The following is a 22,194-nucleotide window of genomic DNA, read 5'->3' as shown; positions in this document are numbered from 1 at the left end:
GGACCCTCAGCGAACAGGTGGGAACCGGTTCTGGTTTGAGTCTAAATTCAAAATTAAAATTTATATTCAAAAAAATGAAAAATTCTCAAAAAAATCCTAAAAATACTTTAAGGTGCGACGAATCTAATGGTGCCAAATTTTCTCAAAAATTAGTTCATTAGTATAGTTTGCGGGGATTTGAAGTTAAACAAAAAAAGCGTGCATACAAAAGTATACAAATACAATGTAAAAGTAGTAAAAAAAGATTGGAGGGTTCATTTAGACTAAAACATGTTATACAAACATTCATTTAATATACTTTGCGGGCATTTGAATTTAAACCAAAAAAGAAAAAAATTTGAATTTTGCCGGTTACCAGTCAAACCGACCGGTAAACCGGTCCGAACCGATTACACGGCGGCTTTTGAATTCAAATTTGAATTTGACCGGTTCTGACCGGTTTCCGGCCAAACCGGACCGGTATACCGGAACCGGACTCCTCCGGTTTGGCCGGACCGGTCGGAAAGGTAAACCCTGGGTACGGCCCACAAAGCCAGCCAAGGTCAGGCCCATCAGACTGGAGGACACCTGTGCGCCCACATGGAGAGTCTGCAGGTAGTTTCATTTCCAGTGACTAAAAAAAATATTCCTTTCTAATTTTATTTCCTCCTTTCCCCCTTAACCATTGAGGTTCATTTGTTATCTTTATTCTGCACTCAAAACTTTAAAACACTTTCAACATTTTCAAAAATCTACTACAACATTTTATAGATATTAATTCAACATTTTACTAAAAAGTGTTGAAATGGATTATTAAGAATGTTGAAATGGTATATTTGAATTATTGAATTTTAAAAATTAAATAAAAATATTCATATTGGATCTTATTTCATTGCATTAATTGTAATGAACATCATGGAGCAATCGGCTTCTCAAACGCACCAAAGATTTGTGAGGAAACATATTTTAAAGTGGAAGTCAATATGAAACTCGCCACCCACCCATCTCTATATCCAATAGGTAAGTGCCACCTGTCATTCAATCAAAGTACCTCATGCGAAAAGCATCGGCACGCACATGCGTTTCGGTCCGTATATAGATTAGCATCAATCTCAAAGCGGAGGATGGATAGACTTACCACCTTCCGGAAGATATATAGGAATCCTGGGTCGTCGTTCCACCCGGCTGGGCCTGCCGGGGTGAAACGGCCCAGCCCAATGCAATGTTGCTATATCTTCTGCATTTATCTTGCTACCTCATTTTCTTTTCTAATCTAAGAATTTTTCAAGTGTACTTTCTCTGTTTCAAATTATAATTTTTTTCTTCAAAATTTAGTTATATATTTTTTGCTATGTATCTAAATATACATATATCTAGATGTATAGTAAAAATTATTTATCTAAATTTACCAAACCGACCTACAATATGGAACAGATGGAGTATTAGAAAAATTTGGCATCATGAATCGGAACAATTTTGAACATGTTGAGGAAATACCAAAAAGTTCCATCCAGAAGATTAACACAAAGCAATCTAAGAAAGTTTCAACATAGTGTTTCAAAAGAATTTTAGAAAATTTATGCTGAAATTTTCCAAAAAAAAATGTGATAAAATTTTAGGAAAGTTTTTCAAAGGAATTTTGTAATAACTTATCCTAATTTTTTTGTAAAACTTCTCAAATATAAATTGTCTGGATAAAACCTAGCAAAAATGGGTGTGAGATTAAAAAAAAGAAGAATATGAAGGGGAAGAGGAAACTTTCCTTTTTAATCAGAATTGGGTTAGGTAGCAAGAACATGTTGGTGTCATGTGTGAAAAGAAAAGGATAACTAACTATATATCCACACCATTCGTGAGCAAGAGAAGTCACACATGTAGTCTGACGATAAATTCGGTCGGTCGCAAAAAAAAAAATATAAATTCGGTGCGAGGCCCCTAAGACCACCGACTTCTCCAGATGGTATTTCAGTATCTCCATGTTTCTTTGTGTTTTTCTATGTGTTTGAGTCCTCTAATGTGATGATCCATATGCCCTCGAGGCCCTTCTTTGTAAAAGTTTGGTTTTGTAGAAATCTTGCAGATGAAGTAGCCCGGGCGTGCACCCTAAAAACGAATTCACCTTTCTTATTTACTGACAAAACATAGTACTAGTTTACAACATACTATTCCAGAGCAGCAACAGACAAGCAAGCCAAGCCGGCCTGGACAGCTCCAGCTGGTGTACACACAGCAGTACAGTACACAAATAAGCGTAACCATGGCGTTGCAATCATCGTAAGATCGATATATCGTACCGTCCAGAGGTAAACGTGTACACACGCCACGCCTAGGCGTGCATTTTTATTGAGTAGTAGTAGCTCTTTTTGTATACGATTACAAATGAGATGTGGCCCTGCAATGTCCTCATCAGTCCTCACAAAAAGGGCTGAAGAGGTCGGAGGCTGGCACTGGCAATGGTGAACTGAAGTGACAGCAGTGAAGCAGTAGCAGGCTAGCAAGCAGAGCCTGCAACGGAGGGTGGGTACACCGCCCTGCCGGGCTTCCGATCAGCGAGCGACCCGTGCCAGGTGAGCAGCTGCATGCACGGAGACAGAGAGCGAACCATGATCAGAAACATGCATGAAGAATAAAGACACAGCTCGCACAGGAACTCTGGTCGGGGCACCTTGGCGTTGGACCCGTCGGGCACGACGCGCCCCTCGCGCTTGAGGTCCAGGTACTCGGCGCGCGAGAAGGTGGTGAACCCCCACTTGCCGCTGGTGATGATCCGCTGGCGGCCGGGGAACTTGAACTTGGCCCTGCGCAGCGCCTCGTGCGCCTGCGGCGCGTGCGCGTCGCGGCAGCGCACGGAGAGCAGGACCTGGCCGATGCGGACCCGGGCGCAGGTGCCCGTGGGCTTGCCGAAGGCGCCGCGCATGCCGGTCTGCAGGCGGTCGGCGCCGGCGCAGGAGAGCATCTTGTTGATGCGGAGGACGTGGAAGGGGTGCGCGCGCACGCGGAGGTGGAACGCGTCCTTGCCGGCGTGCTTGGCCATGTACTTGTTGCACGCGATCCGGGCCGCCTCCAGGGCCTCGCTCGACACGTTCTCCTTCTCCCAGCTCACCAGGTGCACGCACAGCGGGAACTCGTCCACGCCGCGCTTCTTCTGCCCCACGTCGAAGATCCGGATCTTGGGGTCCGGCACGCCGCGGCAGTACCGGGACTTGGGGTACGGCTTGTTCTTGATCTGACGGTAGCACCGCGCTGGCCCTGCACGTTAATTCATCGATCGTCGTCCTTGGTTACAACTTACAAGTGTTACAGACAGATCGTGCAACTGGGAAACTAAACATGCTCGATCATGGACTCATGGTGGCGAGATCGATCAGCTAGGAAGATCAGATGAAGAGCTAGCAAGAAGAAATGGAAGAAAAATGGAGTTGTTGGGTGCTTACTCCTGCCCATGGCGCCCGGAAAGTTGGAAGGTGACAATCGGTGAGGTGATGGATTCGCGAGCCTTTGAGCGAGGTTCCGTTCGGTCGCGGCGTGAGGGGGCGAGGGGAGGCCAGGTGGTGGATATAAAGAGGAGGCGGCGGCCGCGGCGCGGCGCGGAGGCCAAGTGCGGGAAGGTTCTGGTTCGCCGGGAACTCGTGGCGCCCGGCGGCCTATCGGCGGAGGTTGCGTTCGGGCGGGATGGGATTCGGAGCGTAGGCCGTGACGCTGACGGCTGACGCCCCGCCGTCGCCGGCTGCTGGCCTGCTGGCTCCTGGCTGTGGGTTGGGCTCAGGCCTGAGGGATTTTTGACTGCTCGCTCCAAGGGGCCGAGCCGAATGCTTGCTTCGTTGGAAAGCCAGGCGGCGGCGGGCCGTGGTCGCCACGGGTGACGCCTGCTGGCTGCTGCATCGACTGTTTCAGTTTGACTTGCTTGGTACAAGCACATTCAGACATTGGAGTAAAAGAAGGGTTCTTCTTCTTCATCGTCGTCGTCGATTATATTTGCTTTACGGCCTGTGCTTCTTCCACATTAGCCATCCGTTTACACCATTCACTACATAATTTGTTTGGTCCTGAATTCCTGATGAGTTCAGGCAGGCAGGTCAAGGCTGAAAGAAAAAATTCGCTTCGTCAGGGGACGAAGTACATGGGGTTGGGTATCTTGAACACGCGGTCGCCGGCGCAGTCGCCCTGCAGGTCGCTCCACTGGTCCCCGACGTTCCCGCGGATCCTGTAGCCTTCGTCCACGAGCTGCTTCCTCATCGCCGACTTGAACACCGACGAGCTCTGCCCTCGGTACTCCGGGGTCCTGCACGCCGCCATGGGTCATGCCATTTCAGATGAGCAAATTGTGGGTGCGATTTTTTTTTGATAAATAATCCGGATGACGTTCTTGACGGCGATTTGGGGATTGGGAACGTGAGTCGTGACTGGCTGCTCGCAAAAGGAGCACCGTCCAGCCTTTTCCTATTTGGCGGTGAATCTGAATGCTCAGCCGTCCACGTCAGAGACGCACTACGCTCGGACAGTGGCTGCGTCGTGCTCGTACCTCATGATGAGCCTCTCGTACCCGGAGAAGCCCTCTGCTTCCAGGTTCCCGGCCGTGCACGGGCCCAGGGTCTCCTCGTCCCTCCCGGAGAGGAGGAAGACCTTGAAGCCCTTGTCCAGCAGCGCCGTGAACAGCCAGAGCACGGGCGGGATCCCCGGGCAGGCCTCCTTGCTCGCCCACGCCTTGAAGGCCGACGGATCGTACGCCCTGGAAAGGAGACATTTCTTCTGAACCATCATCGTCTGATCGGTGGCGAGATGCAAGAACGGACAGGGGAGGCAGCTGCGGCCGCGCGCACCCGAACTGCTTGATCTCGTAGTAGGGCAGGTTGGAGAGGCAGGTGTCGTCGATGTCGAAGACCCAGGCGTCGAGGCCGTCGGGGTCGGTGCCGGCGCCGGCGATCTGGTCGGCGTAGCCGGTCGCCTGCTCCATGACGCCGGCGAGGTCCCTGAGGTACTGGCCCCGCGTCATGTACCCCTTGACGTAGCCGACGCACTGCGCGGGCACGGTGCGCCACCCCCGGGCGTTGTTGGCCTCCACCATGACGCGCCAGCTCAGGCAGCCGGGGTCCTCGGGCGCCTGCCCCGGCCAGAAGCACGGCCTCGCGCCGGCGGCGTCGAGGAGGAGGAGGAGGTGCGGCAGCAGAGCGAGGTGCACGAGCTGCCGCCACGCGTCGAGCGCCCGCGAGGCCATCTGCAGGCATCATCAATTCATCATCAAAAGAATTAAGCTCAAACGCTGGCAAATACTAAATGTTTCCCTTTCAATGCCCGAGTTGCACGCACGTGAAGAAACCACGAGTGAGATTCATCGATCTCATCCTCATGTCACCATCACAACCCGTTTCATCAGGACCAAACGAAGATAGTAGAAGCCAGAGTCAAAAGAAGATGAAAAAAAAAGGCCTTTCTGATGAGATGGTAGAATTATTACAACTACCTGGGTTTGCCAATGCGGCAGCCAAGCCAAGAGCAGGGACCAGGTTGAAGGCTGGTGTCCAAGTGACCACCCGGCGCATGGGTTTTTATAGCGAGATTTCAGGATGATGGCATGAGTCACCCGTCACCGCCCAACGCAAGAAAGCAGACCCCCCCGCCCGGCTAATGCAAAAGGGCATGTTTACGCCACGGAATTAGCGGCAGGCCGGAAGACATTCCCCGAATGCGACCCGGTTCAGGGTTAGGTCTCCCGCTCGGTGACGGAGCGAGCGTGAGGCCAGCCACGGCCACCGAGCCCCATTTGCACCGCCAGCGCCCGCGGTGCGCGCCACGTGGACCCAACCGCGCCGCCGCTGCAGCGTGACGGCGACATCGCGATCGTGGCGACGGCGACCTCGGCTACCGGCGGGGCTCTTTTGCTCGATAGAGTAGTAGGCAACGCCGGCGGAGGAGCTCCGGTGGGCGGGGCCGGACGAATGGTGGACGCTGACCTCCCGAATTGACGGCGTGGGAGAATGTAGCCATGTAGTAGTTTCTGCAAGACCTTCGAATTTCTCAACGTCTTTATAGTACGACGAGAGGCAGTTGACTTTCGTGTGTTCAAGATGATGCCTGTGTATGTAGCCTTTCGAAATTGGCTACAGCTCGGTGTCCTCGACAGAGTGCGAGGTTGACTACTTTCACCAGCTTTTCTAATAACCTCTTACTGAATTCATCATCTCTGATTGCGCCAAAGAGCAGAAGTCAAAGCTTGAATCCATTGCGAGGCTCAATATTTTATACTGAACCGGACTAGAGTGCACGAGTCAATGGCAAGTTGCTACCCTGATCAGTGATTATTACTAAGCAGCAAGAAAGCCACCACCTCAGAAAGATTCGATTTTTATTGGACGGTGCTAGCAATTGCAAATTGTAACAGGAAAGGCTAACCCCCGTAGCCACTCACCATTAGTGGCGGACGGATAATGGATAGCAGCCTAAGAGTACGTTTGTGTGTGTGGAAGGCACATAAGAAACTTCAGCATGCTCCACCACCCCCCACAAGTGAACAACCGAATCATATTCTTTGGGACATAGGCCAACTGTAATGAGAATAACAGAAATCAAGCACCTAGCTGACAATACCATTGGAGTCATAGCCTCATAGGTCACACTAGTCCAGATTGCAGGCATGGGCGGAGCTAGGGGTATGCCCCTGTATTCCTTGGCATACCCAAGATTTGGAAGGAAATACTAGTAAAGATATATAGATGCATCTCCAAGAGTCTTTCTAAAACACACTATCTAAATTATCATTTGAAGAGCCTTCTACATCAAAGTTGTTTTCTATATGTTTTCACTCTCCTACAGCTTTTATATATCTTGTGTACACTCTAGAAAGCCATTTTCGTTATCTATCTTTAGTTAGCAAGAAATACAGAATAGGGGATGGCTATATTTGGATAACCACTTAGAGAAACTGTTGTAGGGTATTTTTCCATCAAAATCTGTATTCCTAGCAATGAGAGGAAAGATATAGAGAGTCTCTTGGAGTTCCTCTTATACCGCCAAATATGGTTCATTGGCTCAATACACCAAAGCTCACGAACCAAGCCTAGAAATGCAGAAACTTACGTCCCTCATGTGATCTCAACGCTGTGGAGTACCGCTCTGCTATGCGAGTCGCGACCAGTCGGTGCTCGGTGCTCGACGGGACGGTGGCTCTCCGCTCGGATGCTCCCCCACTCTGGTGATCGGCAACCGAAGACCTGACGGCCTCGCGACCTCATGTCCTCGCCCACATGGGCCATGGCTTGCGTCCTCTCCTGCTAGAGCGAGTTGCGAAGAATAGAAGGTGCCTGCCACCAGCCCACCGGGCACCGGCGGCCAAGACAACGACGTCCAAGGCCCTCCTCTGACCGGTGGCCCTCTCGGACCACTGTTCTGTAATATTGTTTAATTATTCATGTTTAGAACTTAAATTTTGGTTACTATTATGGATTTGTTATGATCATTATAACTTATCGTCCATTATATTGTGTATTTGCTTTGAAACTTGGCATACCCAGCCGCAAATTCCTGGCTCCGCCACTGATTGCAGGTCAGTAGCTTTTGCACACAAATACAACATAACAGATATAGATAAATCAGCAAGCCTAGAGAGCATGCACACATGTGAATTGATGATCGCACCAAAACTTCTCCCGTGCGGAGACATCTACTAATTTTCTAGGCCTGCACATTAGTTATAAGTGTTTAAAATGTTTACAAAAAGGTACATGCAAAACAATCTTGATAAGTAGATGCCCAAGGCAACGAGTCATACTCAAATATACAAAATTTGTGAATCTTGTAGTAAGATGCTTTCCCTGGGTACCACTACTTGTATCAATAACCAACTCTCCACCTTCAAAAGATAACATGCCTGGTTGAATGGGGTACACAAACTCAAAAGTTTTGTTGAGTTCATTCAGTAGATGCTACCCCAGCATGCATAGTACGTCTAGTAATTAAGTTGCAAACCCCAGGCAGTACTTCTGACAAATAGGCTCCCAGCAAGCTATTTCAAGTGTTTGACCTGCACAAGTTTTGAAAATCACTGGAATCCTTAAGAACCTTATTTACTTTGCAGAATAGACCGATCATAACAAATTCTTTTTTAACCATTTTATTTCTTTTATTAAGAGAAATCACCGGTACAGTTACCATGTATGTGCATTGTTCAACTTCAGATCAGTCAGAAGACAGACTACTCCCACAAAATATAAAATAAAAGGCACAGGGAAGAAAAGAGAACCTACTTTAAAGCTATACAAGGGCGATTGATTTGAAGCCACCTTCATTAATTTGAGTGGCAATAGAACTGTCACCAGTCTTGATTATCTTGCCATTTTCCTGGAAGTAACCAATCAGAAGCATTTGTCAGAAACAGCACAAACCCTTTATTCTAAGAAGTTAGAAAGCACCATAATACTTAAAGCAGTGCTCATTCTGAAACTTGGAAAATAAATGGAGGAATATAAAGACACCAACAAGGCCTTGATTAGTGTGGAGACCACATGAGTGAACTCATCAATGTTCCCTTTAAATTTAATTTAGAGTGACATCCATCCTTGGTTGGTTTTATTTTATACAAGTCTTTCTTTTCCATCTGGTGAATGAAGAGACAATCCTACATCTTTCTGAAGTAAACACATTTGCTGTTTGTGTGATATGATTAATAATTTACAACACTCAACATGCGTGTCGATTGGCCAAGTATGAAACACCAAATGAGAAATAATAGGGGGAGTTTGAAACATCTGAAGGGTGTCCTTTATATTTTTCTTTCTTTCCCTCCATTTGTATCCCTAATTAACACCGTAGGGACCACAAGTGCAACCTTTTATTCCCCCTGTCCTGAAATATAAGGAATTCTAACTATGCCCCTGGACATATTTAGAACAGAGGTAGTATACAGAACTGCTCTATAATGATGCACAAATATATGCAATTATCAAACAGTTATAAGTCTGCAAGAAATAGCACAAACGAATAAACATACAGGAATAACTAAATTAAACACATCTAAACAGACAGGTTAAATCTGAAGTGCAATAAATCATATTCGGCTATGCGGCTTACCATGATATGAACATAGCTGGGTTTGATGAGATCCAAAAGACGTTGGTAATGCGTAATCATCAGAACAGAGTTTTGGGGTGTCAAAAGCCCATTCACCGCAATAGCTACATCTTCAATTGCATCAACATCTAATCCTGAATCTATCTCATCAAGAAGAGCTAAATCTGCTCCAATGACCTAAATTAATAAACAAATACACTGAATCAGAGATGGAAATCTATTCATGAAGTGCACAAATTGAAAGACTCTGGAAAACTGGCAGAAAAATGTTCACATACTACATAAGCATTGTCCGACAAAAAAAGAGAAGTGTGTGTGCACATACAAACATAACATACCTAACAAGCCTCAACAATATGCATAAAAAGAGAATGGAGAAATGTTTTCAAAGATCATGCTTATTGGGGAAAGAAAGATCTAGTGAATATCAAATACAAATATAGCCGAATATAACCATGGTATAACATATACACTTCATGTGAAAGCCATGCAGAGCTTAAAAAATGTATGGGTGGCAGGTTCCAGAGGTCCGGCAGACAAATCATCTATGAATTTAATCACACAGGAGAAAAAAATTCCAACTCAACGGGTCATAACAGAAAAGGATGCATGCAAGGCTGCAAGGCACGAAATATATTTTCCTACAATCCTGTGTAATGAACCCTGAGACGTCTCAAAACATCATGCATGTGTTATGAAAAGTATAAACAAATTGGGCAAACCTTGTAGACCAATATGCCATGCAAATTCATAGTGATGTAAACCAAAAAATTCATTGCAAATCTTACTGAAAGTTGCAGTATCTCATTGCGCTTCCTTTCACCACCACTAAAACCTTCATTCACATTGCGATCAAGGAACTTCGGGTCCATCTTCAAGGCATCAACTTTGGATGATACAACCGAATAAAACTACATGAGAAAGTAAATATGTGTCAGAATCAATGCTACTATAAGTACCTTAGAATAATAAATAATAAAAAACAGATCAATCTAGAAAATGATTGTGCAGTACAAAGTTATTTATTAGTTAGCTAGACATTCGAGGGAAAAACAAAAGGAGAGAACTACAATTCTGCAATTTTATATGGCAAGAAAGCTCCATTTGAAGTGCATAATGAGATGAACCAAAACAAACAAGATAGGAGTCCTAACTTTGCCCATCCCCTTCCTGCCTTCATATAGCACATCAGTATTAAAGATCTTAGTATTGTAAGTATACCAGAACAACTTATTATTATATTTATGTGTTGTGAATAGCTATATATATATTTATGCAACACAATAATTGTGAAGTTCAAACCTCAAGGGGTCCCAATGCTGGTAGATCACTCTTTTCTCTGCGAGCATTGACTGCCATGAGCAGAAAATCAAAATTGCTCACGCCAGGAATCTCAATAGGTGCTTGGAAACTCATAAAAAGGCCTGCGAGAGATCTTTCCTCTGGCTCCATGTCAACCAAGTCCTCACCCTTGAAGAGAATGGTGCCACCAGTTACCTCATAATGTGGATGGCCAACAAGAACCTGCAAAGGAAGATAAAAAGGTTGATACAAGGAACAGGTAACAGAGCAAAGAGCACAAACACATTTCTAAACAGTTTGTTTATATAGCGTTTCCTGATTAACCTTTTAAAAAAGCATACATGGCTAGCTTAGTAAACCAACGATGGAGCACGTACAAGTAGTAGTAGTATTTTACTACATATTGCACATCCTTACCACTAGCTGCAGAAATTTTCCTACAGAAGACTAGCATACAGCTGGTGACATACATAGACAAAACTAAAATGGACAAAATGAGTAACATTAAATATTTCAGCCAGCACTTGATCTTAGCAAAGTAGTGTCTCCATTACACTTCCTACAGAAGAATACTTAATATTAAACATCAACATAAACACATCCCCACAGTCCTAGTCTTTTTTTTTTTGAACACGCGAGAAAGCTGCACATCTTTGTATTAAGAAGAAAGCATTCACAATGCGACATGCCAAAGCATGCGTCTGGTTTGCCAATCAAGCTAATTAGCTAATTACACAGTAAGAGCAACTAAAAGAAGAAAAGGCCCGGGGTGGTATGAATTTGATTCTACCACCACTCAGGTCTCTCAGAGTCTATTGCGCTTTCTTGTCGCCATTTTTAAACTCTGATTGTATTGAATGATTCCCATTTATGAAAGGGAAATGGGGTTCCCTGTTTAAGAAAAACGCAGGCACATAGAAAATTTTTCCTATTCTCAATTATTTCAATTATAACACGAAGAAATAGGTGAATCGAGCAGAAGCACCTTACCTTTGTGAGGGTGCTCTTGCCGGAGCCGTTCTTCCCCATGATCGCATGAATCTAATAACAATAAAGCACAGGCATAAAACGAACATGGGTCAATCCCTTGCGGAGCCAAATAAGCAAATCACCACAAGCCGCCAATAATTTCCAGCAATTGACCAGCCCACACGAACCTCGCCCTCGCGGATGGTGAGGTCGACGCCGGCGAGGATCTGATGCCCGGTCTCCTTCACGGATGCGGTGAGACCTCGCACCTCGAGAAGCGGGCTGCCGGAGGACTCGGCCGCCGCCGCCGCCGCGGGCTGCGAACGGCCACGCGTCCGCAAGGAGACATAGCTCGGAGGCGCATGGCGGCGGATGAGGGGGCGGGATGAGGAGGGCGAGAAGAGGGGCGACGAGGAGGATACGGCGGCGAGGGGCGGCGCCATGGGAGGAAGGAGAGGCAGGTCCGTGCGCCTCCGGATGCTTCCTTCTTCGGTCGTCGCGGCGCGGCTTCGGATGACGGGGACCGGACGGTGCCGTGGGGAGTACGGGCTATTTTGGTCAAAGAAAAGAAAAGAAAAACTGTGGCCGCCTCAAACAGATGGTGCTGGCGTCTTTTTTATTTTTACATTTTTCAAAAAAAAAATTTACAGAAATATATTTTGGTTTTTAAAATTTACAGTTCTATACCCCTACCGCCCGGTAGAGGGGCGGCAGGCCCCCTGCCGCCCCCCGGCCGGGCGGTAGGGACCTGTTTGTAAACAAAAATAAAATTTATTTGCGAATCAGGTCTTGGTAGGGGCCTGCCGCCCGACCAGTTGGCGGCAGGGGGCCTGGGGGCGGCAGGCCCCTCCAAGTATATAAAAGGTCCACCCCTTCTCTGGCGCCGTCATTTCCTGCCCACGAGATCCAGAGAGGGTAGAGGAAGAGAGGAGGGGTCCGAGAGGTATTTCCACCGGCGAAGCCCTGCCTGAACTTGGATCCGAACCGCAGGTAAGTAATCTTTTTGACCTATTATAGACTTGTTTCTAAAATAATTATGAATAATAGATTTAGTTTTTGGATAGTGAAATATAGAATAGTAAACTTAGAATGACAGAATCTTATTATTATTGCAGCATAAGGCAATGGCTGCCTCCAATTCTATTGGATTTTCATGGACCGAAGAAAAATCTAGTATATTTCTTGACATCATAACACGTCTTGTAATCAGTAAGAAGTTGGATCCATTAGCGGATGGTACGATAGAGATGGTGTTGTCCAAATTAGTTGAGTTTAAAGATTTAACATTGTTTCGAGGTATTACAATGCAAGATTTAAAGGAACACCTGCTAGAACGTCGGAAGATATACATGAGGGTATGTGAACTAGCGAATCATCCTTATGTTATTGGATTCTTACAAACTAATTGTAAGATATGGATGCGGCCAGAAGTGTATGAGATGCACATTAAGGTAACTCTTATTTAGTTCTAATCACGTCCGTTATTTGTAATCCATATTTACAAAATAGTAAAAGTATTGTGTAATTATATGCTAGGATTACCCCGAGGACACGGAGTTGATTAACAAATCGATACCAAATTTTCGTAAATTGGTATGTATTTTTGGTGGACTTATGCCGCAAACTAGACGAAGGAGGTGGATAAGATCTTCGGGTGATAGTACATGGCCTGCGCAAGAACAGATGCCCGGAGGTTCGTCGAGTCATGATGCAGCACCTCAATCACCAACTTGTGTTAACTGGAATGACGACATGGATGACTTCATGCCCCCGGAACCATGGCCTTCAACACATGATGTTCCTCCCCCTTTACATGAACCTAGAATCAGAAAAGAGACAAAGGGAAAGACAAGAGGTTCATCAAGTCATGTTGCAGCACCTGCAGCACAAACTTGTGTTAACTGGGATGACGACATGGATGACTTCATGCCCCCCAAACCATGGCCTTCAACACATGATGTTCCTCCCCCTTTACATGAACGTAAATCCAGAAAAGAGAGAAAGGGAAAGGCAAGAGGTTCGTCGAGCCATACTACACCACCTGCAGCACCACCATCTGTCAACTGGGATGACGACCTAGATAATTTCATGTCATGATCTATAACATATGATGTTCATCGGTTTAAGATGTATTCGCATTTAATATTGTTAATGTTGTATTATGCTTGTATGTATGTCTCGTACCTAACTTTGCATTCACTGGACATGTACATAATGTCGAGTTTGAATCGTACTTAGTCGTAATGGAGCATCGAAGTATAAACATACCATCTATTGTATGTAATGGAAAATACGAGAGTGATAAGAGGCGAACGTTGAAGTGTATAAATAAGCGGTCCACAGCTATCTCATTACAAATAAACATCAGAGATACAAACATCATAATACAACGATAATGAAACACACATCACACATGCAGTGGCATGGCAGAACCCGTTGCAAACTACGGTAAACAGATTCCGGACTAACCTAACATGCCTTAGGTAATTTTAAAAAAACAGAACAAACACAACGATGCAGCATGTCACTAGCACTAGGGTAGTCCTAGTAGCCGTACCCCCACGTAGCAAACTGCGTTGAGGCTTCTCCGCAGTATCCACCCATTGCAGGTGGTGCAGGCGGTGGTGCCGGAGGTGCAGGGCCCTTCTTCTTGTGACAAGGGCAGTTGCAGTAAGGAATAGTGCATGGTTTCTCCTGTGAGCCGGCAGCATTGCTGGTATCATCAACTTCATCGTCTTTGTTACCCTCGCTCACTTCCTCATAATGGTTCACCTTGCATTCCAAATCAAAGATCTATATCTGGAGGTACTCGATGAACTCCTGAACAGAATCAATTGGTGCCGGATCGACCCACCTAGTAAAACCACAATTTTCTGGAGCATCGGAAGACTGCAAAACAAATTTCATGTAAGGTGTCTCATTGAAGAAAAAGAAATAAAACAACCCAGTATTACCCATGCGTGTGGACATTTAAAGAAACGCCGACCGCCATCCATCCCGTCGGTGCACATCTGCACTAAGCAGTCCTCACCATGTCTGCATTTTGGCCACGGTTCTCTACGGTTATCGTATTGTCGAAGAGGAGTTTCATTGGTAAATTCACTCTTTTGCTGTGGCGGAAACTCAAACACTGGTTCCGGAAAGGAATCAGGTCCAAGAGGCCCCTCCCATATTATGGGGCCTCCCTTTCTTCCCCCTTTTCCTTTCCCAAAACCGTAGTAATTCTTCCCGCTAGACCCACCTCCAGACATTGGGTATAAAATGAGCTTTGGTGTTTGAGTGCTGCTGGGAGTTCACAAACTTCGGAGTATTTATAGGCGCACAATGGTCTGATACCCGGAGTGTGGAGTGTAAATGTACCTAAAAAGCCTACATGATAACACAGTGAATAGGCTAGATGACCTAACACTGAAAAGGCTAGATTCGATTCTCGAAATGACTACTCGATGCATCTCTGTGCATGCTGACTCACAGCACTGCATTGCTGCCGCTCGGTCGATCGCGCCTAGATTCCGCCTTCCCCACTACACGCCACAGACCTTCACTGTAGAATGACAGGTCCGTCGTCCTCACCAGAGAGACTGCTTTAAAGGTGAGCTGGTGTGGTAGCTGTGTTGTCACATCTTTTTGATATGGTGGAAGGGCACTGCTATTGGGTTGTCGTCTTTTGTCACGTATGTTTGGGCAAAGAATGCGACATTTGGGAAACCCGTGATCGCCGTGCTGAGCAGTAGCAACCTGTGATCTCCTACTCGCACCTAACTTGTCCTTCATTAAACCACATAACATATTACATTGAAGGTTTCATTCGTTACAACCAAATTTGAGACAAATATATAATATACTTAGTTTCGTACACACAAATACATTGCAAGCTGTTACGTGCACAACTAGATGCGGCGAATTCTTGTAGGTGGAGCCGATCCATCCATGGGATTCCCGGAAGGTCCAGCCTCGGCAGCAGCAGTGGGTACTGAAAGTTGTGGGCACTTCTTGTAAGTGTGACCATCCGCTCCACACAAGTTGCAACGTTTTTTCCTCTTTCCAGCCTCCGACTCGTCCATTCCGTTCCGGATCCGACGTGTTTGCCGTCGGCCTATGCCCCGCTTCGTAGCTGCATCAGGGATGAGCATTGGATTGGGATTTTTTTGAGTGAATGGGCCTAGAATACCGATGCCGTATATCTCATGGCACCAAGTCTGTGCTGCGGCTTCTTTTGTGAAATATTGAGAAACATAGGACGCAGCATCTAACCCAGATACAGAACAAGCCGTGATGACATGGGAGCATGGTAAGCGATGCACCTTTGGCTTCTGACATCGGCAGAACACCCTCCCGTCAATGGTTATCAAAACTTCTTAAATTACCCTTTGTCTGCGGACACCCTGTCCGGTCCTGTCCCTGCATGATACCTCAAATCTTTGCTCCTTTGTGCCCATCGATATGACTGAGTGAAATCGAGACTTTTCAATTTTTTTCTCCATGTACTCATTGACCCTTCTGCAAAAATGCACTCCTGGATCATTAAGTAAGGGAGCGGCTGATGCGTATCGCTCCCGAAAATACCTTATACATCCATACATGATGAACTCAACAATGCCAACAAGAGGAAATCCACGAACACGACGCATTACCATATTGTAACATTCAGCATGGTTGGTCGTCTCGATCCCATAACGTCTCCCATCTGTGTCATACAGAAGTGACCACTTCTCTTTAGGAGCACCATCAATCCACTGTGAAAATGGCTTAGCATGTCCAACTAATGAATCTGTAGAACGTCTCCTGCTGGATGATGAGGCCTGGCTCTTAAGCAATTCAGCGCTCATGTCATCAATTATACCCCACAAAGCATCAAACTTTCTCTGCTGATTCTGAGTGCACAATCGCTTGAACAAATTCATCAGATCTTTATTCTTGAACCGCTCATAAAAGTTAGCAGCCATATGCCTCACACACCACCTATTGACAACATCTGGCCATATAGGACGTGAAGATTGACTACCTTCTTGGAGCTGCCTTATAGCTGCAAGTAGACCTGCATGTCTATCACTGATAAGTCAAATATTAGGCCTTCCAGCAACAACGTGAATCTTCAGACGTTGAAGAAACCAGTACCAGCTTTCTGTGTTCTCATTCTCAACAAAGGCAAAGGCGATGGAAACTATCTGCTTATTGCAATCAATTCCGATTGCCGTCAATATTGTTCCCTTATATTTCCCTGTCAGGAAAGTGCCGTCAATACACAGAACATGAAGGCAGTAAATGAATGCCCTCACACATGGTCCAATGCAGAAGAATGCTCGTAGCAGAATGCTTGGCCCCCTGACAAGCTCGGTACACTGTATGTATCAAAAGCACTTCCAGGATTTCTGTGCACAATAGCTTCAAGCATACGAGGTAAGTTGTCATATGATGCTTCATAAGTGCCAAACCTCATCTCAAATACTTTTTGTTTAGCCCGCCAAGCCTTTGCATAGCTGATCACATACTGGAAATTCTGTTCAATGTCCCTAATTATCAATGCAGGCTCATAATCCATTTTGTCAAGAATCACCCCATACATCTTCTTAGCCACGAAAGTTGATGTGATATTACGATGATGTCCCAGAACACCTGTCAATCTACAAGTATGTGGTGTAACAATTGAACATTCCCAGTGTGTCTTGAACTTTCCCTTATATGCATGCACTCGCCATGTACAGTCTCTATCTGCACACCTCACCTCGTATTCGTTGCTGCTAGACTTCAGTACTCTGAATTCCTTCCTCAGAGATACAGCCCAGAGTTTCACAGCATCCTTCACATCCTCAATGGTACGATACTTTGCCCCTTGTATGACCTCATTCACTCTGTATTCAAACTCTGGACATCTAATATCTTGTACCACTGGATTACCAAAACCCTCTTTACGCCATTCACCTAACACTGGGAAGCGCTCATCGTCCTCATCGTCCGATGAGTCCCCACATTGCTCTATTATTTGTGCATCCTGGTCTTCTTTCTCCATGTCCTCCACAATTCCAGGTATCCGCTCGCCTTCATCTGCTAAACCTTGTGGTTGTGGTTGTGGTTCTTGTTCTGGAGCTTGCATGTTCTCTTCTTCTTTATCATCTCCCATCTCTTCATTACAGTCAGATGTTGTGTGTGTTGACCCTTCACCTAAATCACCGGTCTTCTGGTGAATCTGAATTACCATTGCGAGAGGCCACCCACTTTCAAGAGCTGCGTGCATGTAATGTTGCCATTCTTCCGTACTACTTATATGCGTCAACTCTCAGAAATCCCCATTAGTTTCCCAGGAAGTCAAGGTATGAACCGTAAGCAAATGGGTCTTTGAATTCACATTGAACATCTTGTGAAGACATTTCCGTATGGACTCAAAACTCCTCTCTAGGGGTTTGTCTAGACTGCACTGTCTTCTTTCCAATGCTGATAGATTTACTCCATAGAAATCATGAGTAATTCTATAGAAGTCACCGTAATGAACTTGAAATGCCACTTTGCTCGACATATCTGGCCATGCAAAGACTTCATTTTAGTTAATCTAATATCTACAAATATATTATGCCTTCAATTATAACCACTAATCTGAACCCTAAATGATTACAATAATAAAAAATACTAATCATAAAATTATACATGCAAAAAAAACTAGAATGACAAAGTTGAGAAATATTGGTTACCTGCGGTTTGGATCCAAAATCCTGCAGGGCTTCGCCGGTTTTTTTACCTCCCTCACCCCTCTCTGGATCTCGTGGGCACAAAATGAGGGCGCAGAGGAAAGTGGCGGAGTTTTATATTTGAGGAGGGAGCCTGCCGCCCCCCTGCCGGGCGGCAGGCCCCCTGCCGCCAACTGGTAGGGCGGCAGGGGGCCTGCCGCCCGACAGGGGGGCGGCAGGCCCCTACCAAGGCCTGATTCGCAAATAAATCTTATTTTTGTTTACAAACAGGTCCCTACCGCCCGACAGGGGGGCGGCAGGCCCCCTGCCGCCCCCCTGCCAGGCGGTAGGGGTATAGAACTGTAAATTTTAAAAACCAAAATATATTTCTGTAATTTTTTTTTTGAAAAATGTAAAAATTAAAAAAACGCATGGTGCTGCGCTGCTCTTTGGGCTGGCCGCCTCTCTCTCAGCATCAAAATGAGCCCGAAATGGGCCTGGGTCCAATACAAATCGAGCCCACCGCGCAACCTACAGCAAGTAGCGCAAGTTGTACTGTGAGTGTGCGTGCGTTTTGTACCGTGCAAGTTGCAGCTTTTATGACCGGACTCATGAGGAAACGAGCCACGATAGAAAATGCAGAGTGCGTTCCTATCCTACGTGCACCAAAAGTCTGAAAAATGAACGATAATCGAGTGATTGCAGTTGCAGCCATACATGAAAAGATAGTACAGAAGCACTGAGCAATACAAGTTCAGAGATCTACAAACTAGGCTGAAGTGAACTTTGTCGTTCCCAAGACCTGCATCCGCCAGGATTGAAATCTATCGGGCCATGGATCTATGATGCTCACAGCCAATTCAGCAAAAATCATACAGCACACGAGATGACAAGAAATGTGAATCATATCTGACTGAAGATGGTACATTTGCTAGTGTGTGAGGACTTGAGGATCCTCATCACCTTCCACCAAACCAAGATCAGGATGAGCCGATGAGCCCCCCATCAAAAAAAAAATCAGGATGAGCCTCGTCATCCCGCTCGCCGCCCGGTGGAATTGCATTGCAGCTGGCCTCTTCTCGCCGGTGGCATGGCAATACGAAAATGTTGGTGCTTTAGAGGTAAGAGGATTATCTATCTCAGGAAGACCGAAGCGAAGCGAATCTAATCCTAGGCATTCAGTTCTAACCGAATCGATATGTTCTTTTCAAAAATGGAGATCTAGGAAATTCAGTTTCAATTATTTCGGTTCAGTTATGGTTATAACCAAACTAGCCGAATCCGTTTACCAAGCTAAGAAAAAAGAAATAAAAAAGTGAAAAAGAAAAAATATCCATGCGCACCAACGGTGGAGAAGGGGCCGCCTCCGCTGCTGTTGGGCCGCACGCCGTTGAAGTGGGCTGCTGGTATGCACATACTAGGATGCTTTGAGTGGGAACCAATGACGGGGTGCATATGAAAAAAAAATCGACCTCTCATACAGATCGAGACCTATTAACATGTGCTTTGGCGTGTAGGCAGACAAAGAGATTTTTTTAATCTCAGCTTGAAATTCGCTCTCACCGAGAGTTGAACCAAGGACCTAAGGAGTGCTACTGAGGCCACCTAACAAATCTCGCTAGGCTCCCTTTTGCTACAGGGTGCATATGTCCAAGACTATTTGCCCCCGTTGTTTGAATTCGTATGGTTCACAAAACACCTAGTTGTGTTGTGCAAAGAAAAAAAAACCATACTAGTCTTGCACATATGATCGGGCTCCCACTGAATCCATATACTTTATTTTCATAATGTTTAGGTCATCTTGGAACTAAAGACTTCACGTATACTTGACTTTTATGCAATTCTACGCCTGCTTTCATTAATACTGGTCCTAGTAGAGCAAAGATTTTTTCTCCTGTCTTCCTTTTTCTACTACCTCTTTCATTATTTTCACCTGTGTCTTGTTCACCTTGCAAGTGGAAGACGGTGCTTTGGAAGGGAAGGTCTCATGCATCCACTGCAGAGCTCAGTTAAGATCGTTAATAGAAATGCATCCATACTGATGTTCCGTGCTCTTTCTTGGGAGAATTGTTAATAGAAATCAGTGTCAGTAAATGTTCAGACTCTTTGGATCATAAAGAACAAATTCATCTGGAGAAAAGGAAACGATCAAGAAAGACATAAAGACAGACCGAAGGAACTGCTAGTTTTCTTTGATGAAACTAAAACAATGATGAGTAGCAAGAAGACAACTAGACAAGAACTAAGCAATCTGTGAGCAATGACGCAAAAAAAACTGCACACTGGTTACTGGTATGTACTTTTAAAAAGGCAGGCCAAGCTGGATTGCAGTGCAGGCAGGCACGACTCGCTCGCCATGAGCTTTTAGACTTTAAGAACGTTCGGCGCATAACTAACGCGGAGTACCATGGTTATGGCTGGTGGCGATAGCTGGTTATGTGCTGGCTTGTACTCGCAACGGAAGGATTCTGGGCAAAGCGCCCTCTCCCAGGAACTTGGAACTTGGAACAGGCAGTCTTGGGTCTGGCGACCAGAATGGCCTGACGGTTGGGAGGCGAAAACAACTCCATAATACTAAGAGATATCAAGCATACACCCGCCATGTTCTGTTAGTCACCACCATCACACAATCAATCAACATCTGCTACATCGAAAACTGTATTAGTGTCCCTAACACCATAAGAGATCTCTTGAATCACCCAAGCCACTATCCGATCACAACCAGATACATATCAATTTGTCTAAAGGAAGAGTATCTCAGCAATCAGCTCCACTAATTTTGCTGGAAACAGTCCATCCATTGTTTGACTCGCTTAGAATGAAAATTGAAATTTGACTGAAGGATAAGACCAACGCCACCTGTATAACCGGATAACGATCCGATCCATCAGTTCATGATATCCACCTAGACTGAAAACTGCTATCAAGTGTAGCTGTCGAATTCAGAGTTTCAAACTCCTTCCTAACAGCAGGTCACCAAAAAAAAAAAGAATGGTAATGCTACGGCTGAGATGTCTGATATGTGTTTATCGTCGGAAGCTTGACACATATTGCAAAAGATAAGTACTAATGTTGCAATTATTGTCTCTTTATATTCCGCGGTGAATATTGCATGAAATAGAATGTTAATGTTGCGGTTGGAATTTTTAATTCTCAAATCAGATATCAGACTCATTTGTGTATGTTGGAAATATGTGTTTAAATAGATCAGACTTTAATTTGAGGCAAATTGCACAAAATAATGCTACTCTCTCCGTTCCAAATTATAAGACAATAATCTTGGAGAGTCAAAGTTTTTTTATATTTGACCAAATTTATATAATAGAATAATGACATTTATTATATAAACTAAGTACCATTAGATTTTTATTAATTATATTTTCATAGTACATCAATTTGATATCATAAATCTTTATATTTCTCTCTATAATTTTGATCAAACTTGAGATTGCTTTGACTCTCCAAGATTCTTGGTATGTCTTATAATTTAGAACGGAGGGAGTATCATTATGTAATTGAGATCGGAAAAGAGACATAGTAAAACGAGCTGAATCAAACTCATGTAAAAAATCCATTACACTTACTGATCAGTGCTCCGTCCTCGTGAAAAAATGATGCAGCGCAAATCGTGCTTGAGGCGGTGCAAAACATAGTCAATCGGCCTCGATAGGTCGTGCAATTGCGCTATTCATAAACCTTATTGCCGTCTCTCGTGCAGGCTTCACGACGGGAAAGGCTCAGAGATACCGCCCACCCTTCTCCTCAGTGCACGCCAAGAGAAAGAGGCGGCGAGATCCAGCAACTCAGTATCACAACACAGTTCATCAGATGGAAAAGAGAGAAGGTCGTGGGGGTTTTTTGTGTGTGTTTCTGGATGTCTTTACGACTTCTTATAGATGCTATGCGCTCTTGCTTTGGAATTTCTAAAATGAGCCTATTTTCCAGCAATATTATATATATTGTTTTAATGTTGCAAACGTTAAATTATGATGTTGTAACTATTATTTAATATTATTGTGACGGTCGTCCGATGTAAAATTGATCATATGTCGTTAGGAGCGCCGAAAAAAATATACACAAAATTTTATGACACTCTTATGACAATCTCAATGATATTGGACTGAGGATGGTATATGCGGAAAGGTAGCCTGCGCCTGCCTACGGTGCTCACCGTGATGTACGCATCGGACGGCTGTCATAGCCATAGCCTGGTGACCCA

General features: G+C 45.1%; 3 protein-coding genes across 5 annotated transcripts; all 3 read right to left on the bottom strand.

Annotated features, from left to right (window-relative positions):
• Positions 1-2,065: 2,065 nt before the first annotated feature.
• LOC120652472 (60S ribosomal protein L10-like) lies at positions 2,066-3,546 on the bottom strand. The gene is made up of 3 exons (XM_039930316.1): positions 3,414-3,546; positions 2,645-3,228; positions 2,066-2,554 (listed from the first exon to the last, which is right to left on the bottom strand). The coding sequence occupies exons 1-3, from the start codon at positions 3,421-3,423 to the stop codon at positions 2,471-2,473; spliced, it is 678 nt and encodes a 225-aa protein (XP_039786250.1). The 5' UTR covers positions 3,424-3,546; the 3' UTR covers positions 2,066-2,470.
• A 359-nt stretch (positions 3,547-3,905) lies between these two features.
• On the bottom strand, positions 3,906-5,489 carry LOC120652467 (acid phosphatase 1-like). Of its 3 annotated transcripts, none has more exons than XM_039930308.1 (4): positions 5,441-5,489; positions 4,800-5,194; positions 4,502-4,708; positions 3,906-4,261 (listed from the first exon to the last, which is right to left on the bottom strand). In XM_039930308.1, exons 2-4 carry the CDS (start codon positions 5,192-5,194, stop codon positions 4,084-4,086), a joined length of 780 nt encoding a protein of 259 aa, XP_039786242.1. In that variant the 5' UTR covers positions 5,441-5,489; the 3' UTR covers positions 3,906-4,083. The 3 variants fall into 3 exon arrangements, with proteins under 3 accessions (XP_039786242.1, XP_039786243.1, XP_039786241.1); XM_039930309.1 differs by having other exon boundaries at positions 5,438-5,478; XM_039930307.1 differs by having other exon boundaries at positions 4,502-5,194; positions 5,438-5,478.
• Positions 5,490-7,598: 2,109 nt separating this feature from the next.
• LOC120652466 (ABC transporter I family member 6, chloroplastic-like) lies at positions 7,599-11,896 on the bottom strand. The gene is made up of 7 exons (XM_039930306.1): positions 11,502-11,896; positions 11,335-11,385; positions 10,345-10,566; positions 9,831-9,953; positions 9,043-9,219; positions 8,220-8,313; positions 7,599-7,996 (listed from the first exon to the last, which is right to left on the bottom strand). The coding sequence occupies exons 1-6, from the start codon at positions 11,754-11,756 to the stop codon at positions 8,227-8,229; spliced, it is 915 nt and encodes a 304-aa protein (XP_039786240.1). The 5' UTR covers positions 11,757-11,896; the 3' UTR covers positions 7,599-7,996; positions 8,220-8,226.
• Between the last annotated feature and the right edge of the window lie 10,298 nt (positions 11,897-22,194).

Source organism: Panicum virgatum, chromosome 9K, assembly GCF_016808335.1.
Source record: "Panicum virgatum strain AP13 chromosome 9K, P.virgatum_v5, whole genome shotgun sequence".
In the NCBI taxonomy this organism is placed as follows: Eukaryota; Viridiplantae; Streptophyta; class Magnoliopsida; order Poales; family Poaceae; genus Panicum; species Panicum virgatum.
The sequence above is the reverse complement of the archived record's forward strand: the minus strand, read 5'-3'. Positions and strand labels throughout refer to the sequence as shown.

What these genes read in the sequence shown, in the direction of transcription:
- LOC120652466 (XM_039930306.1), bottom strand. Translation starts at nt 11,756, where the DNA reads ATGGCGCCGCCCCTCGCCGCCGTATCCTCCTCGTCGCCCCTCTTCTCG. An exon ending in TCACCATCCGCGAGGGCGAG is followed by an intron (nt 11,386 to 11,501) that starts GTTCGTGTGGGC and finishes TATTGTTATTAG; the next exon opens with ATTCATGCGATCATGGGGAA. An exon ending in ATGAGATACTGCAACTTTCA is followed by an intron (nt 9,220 to 9,830) that starts GTAAGATTTGCA and finishes TTATTAATTTAG; the next exon opens with GTCATTGGAGCAGATTTAGC.
- LOC120652472 (XM_039930316.1), bottom strand. An exon ending in CCGACGGGTCCAACGCCAAG is followed by an intron (nt 2,555 to 2,644) that starts GTGCCCCGACCA and finishes CCGTGCATGCAG; the next exon opens with CTGCTCACCTGGCACGGGTC.
- LOC120652467 (XM_039930307.1), bottom strand. Translation starts at nt 5,194, where the DNA reads ATGGCCTCGCGGGCGCTCGACGCGTGGCGGCAGCTCGTGCACCTCGCT. An exon ending in TACGAGAGGCTCATCATGAG is followed by an intron (nt 4,262 to 4,501) that starts GTACGAGCACGA and finishes GGCGGCGTGCAG; the next exon opens with GACCCCGGAGTACCGAGGGC.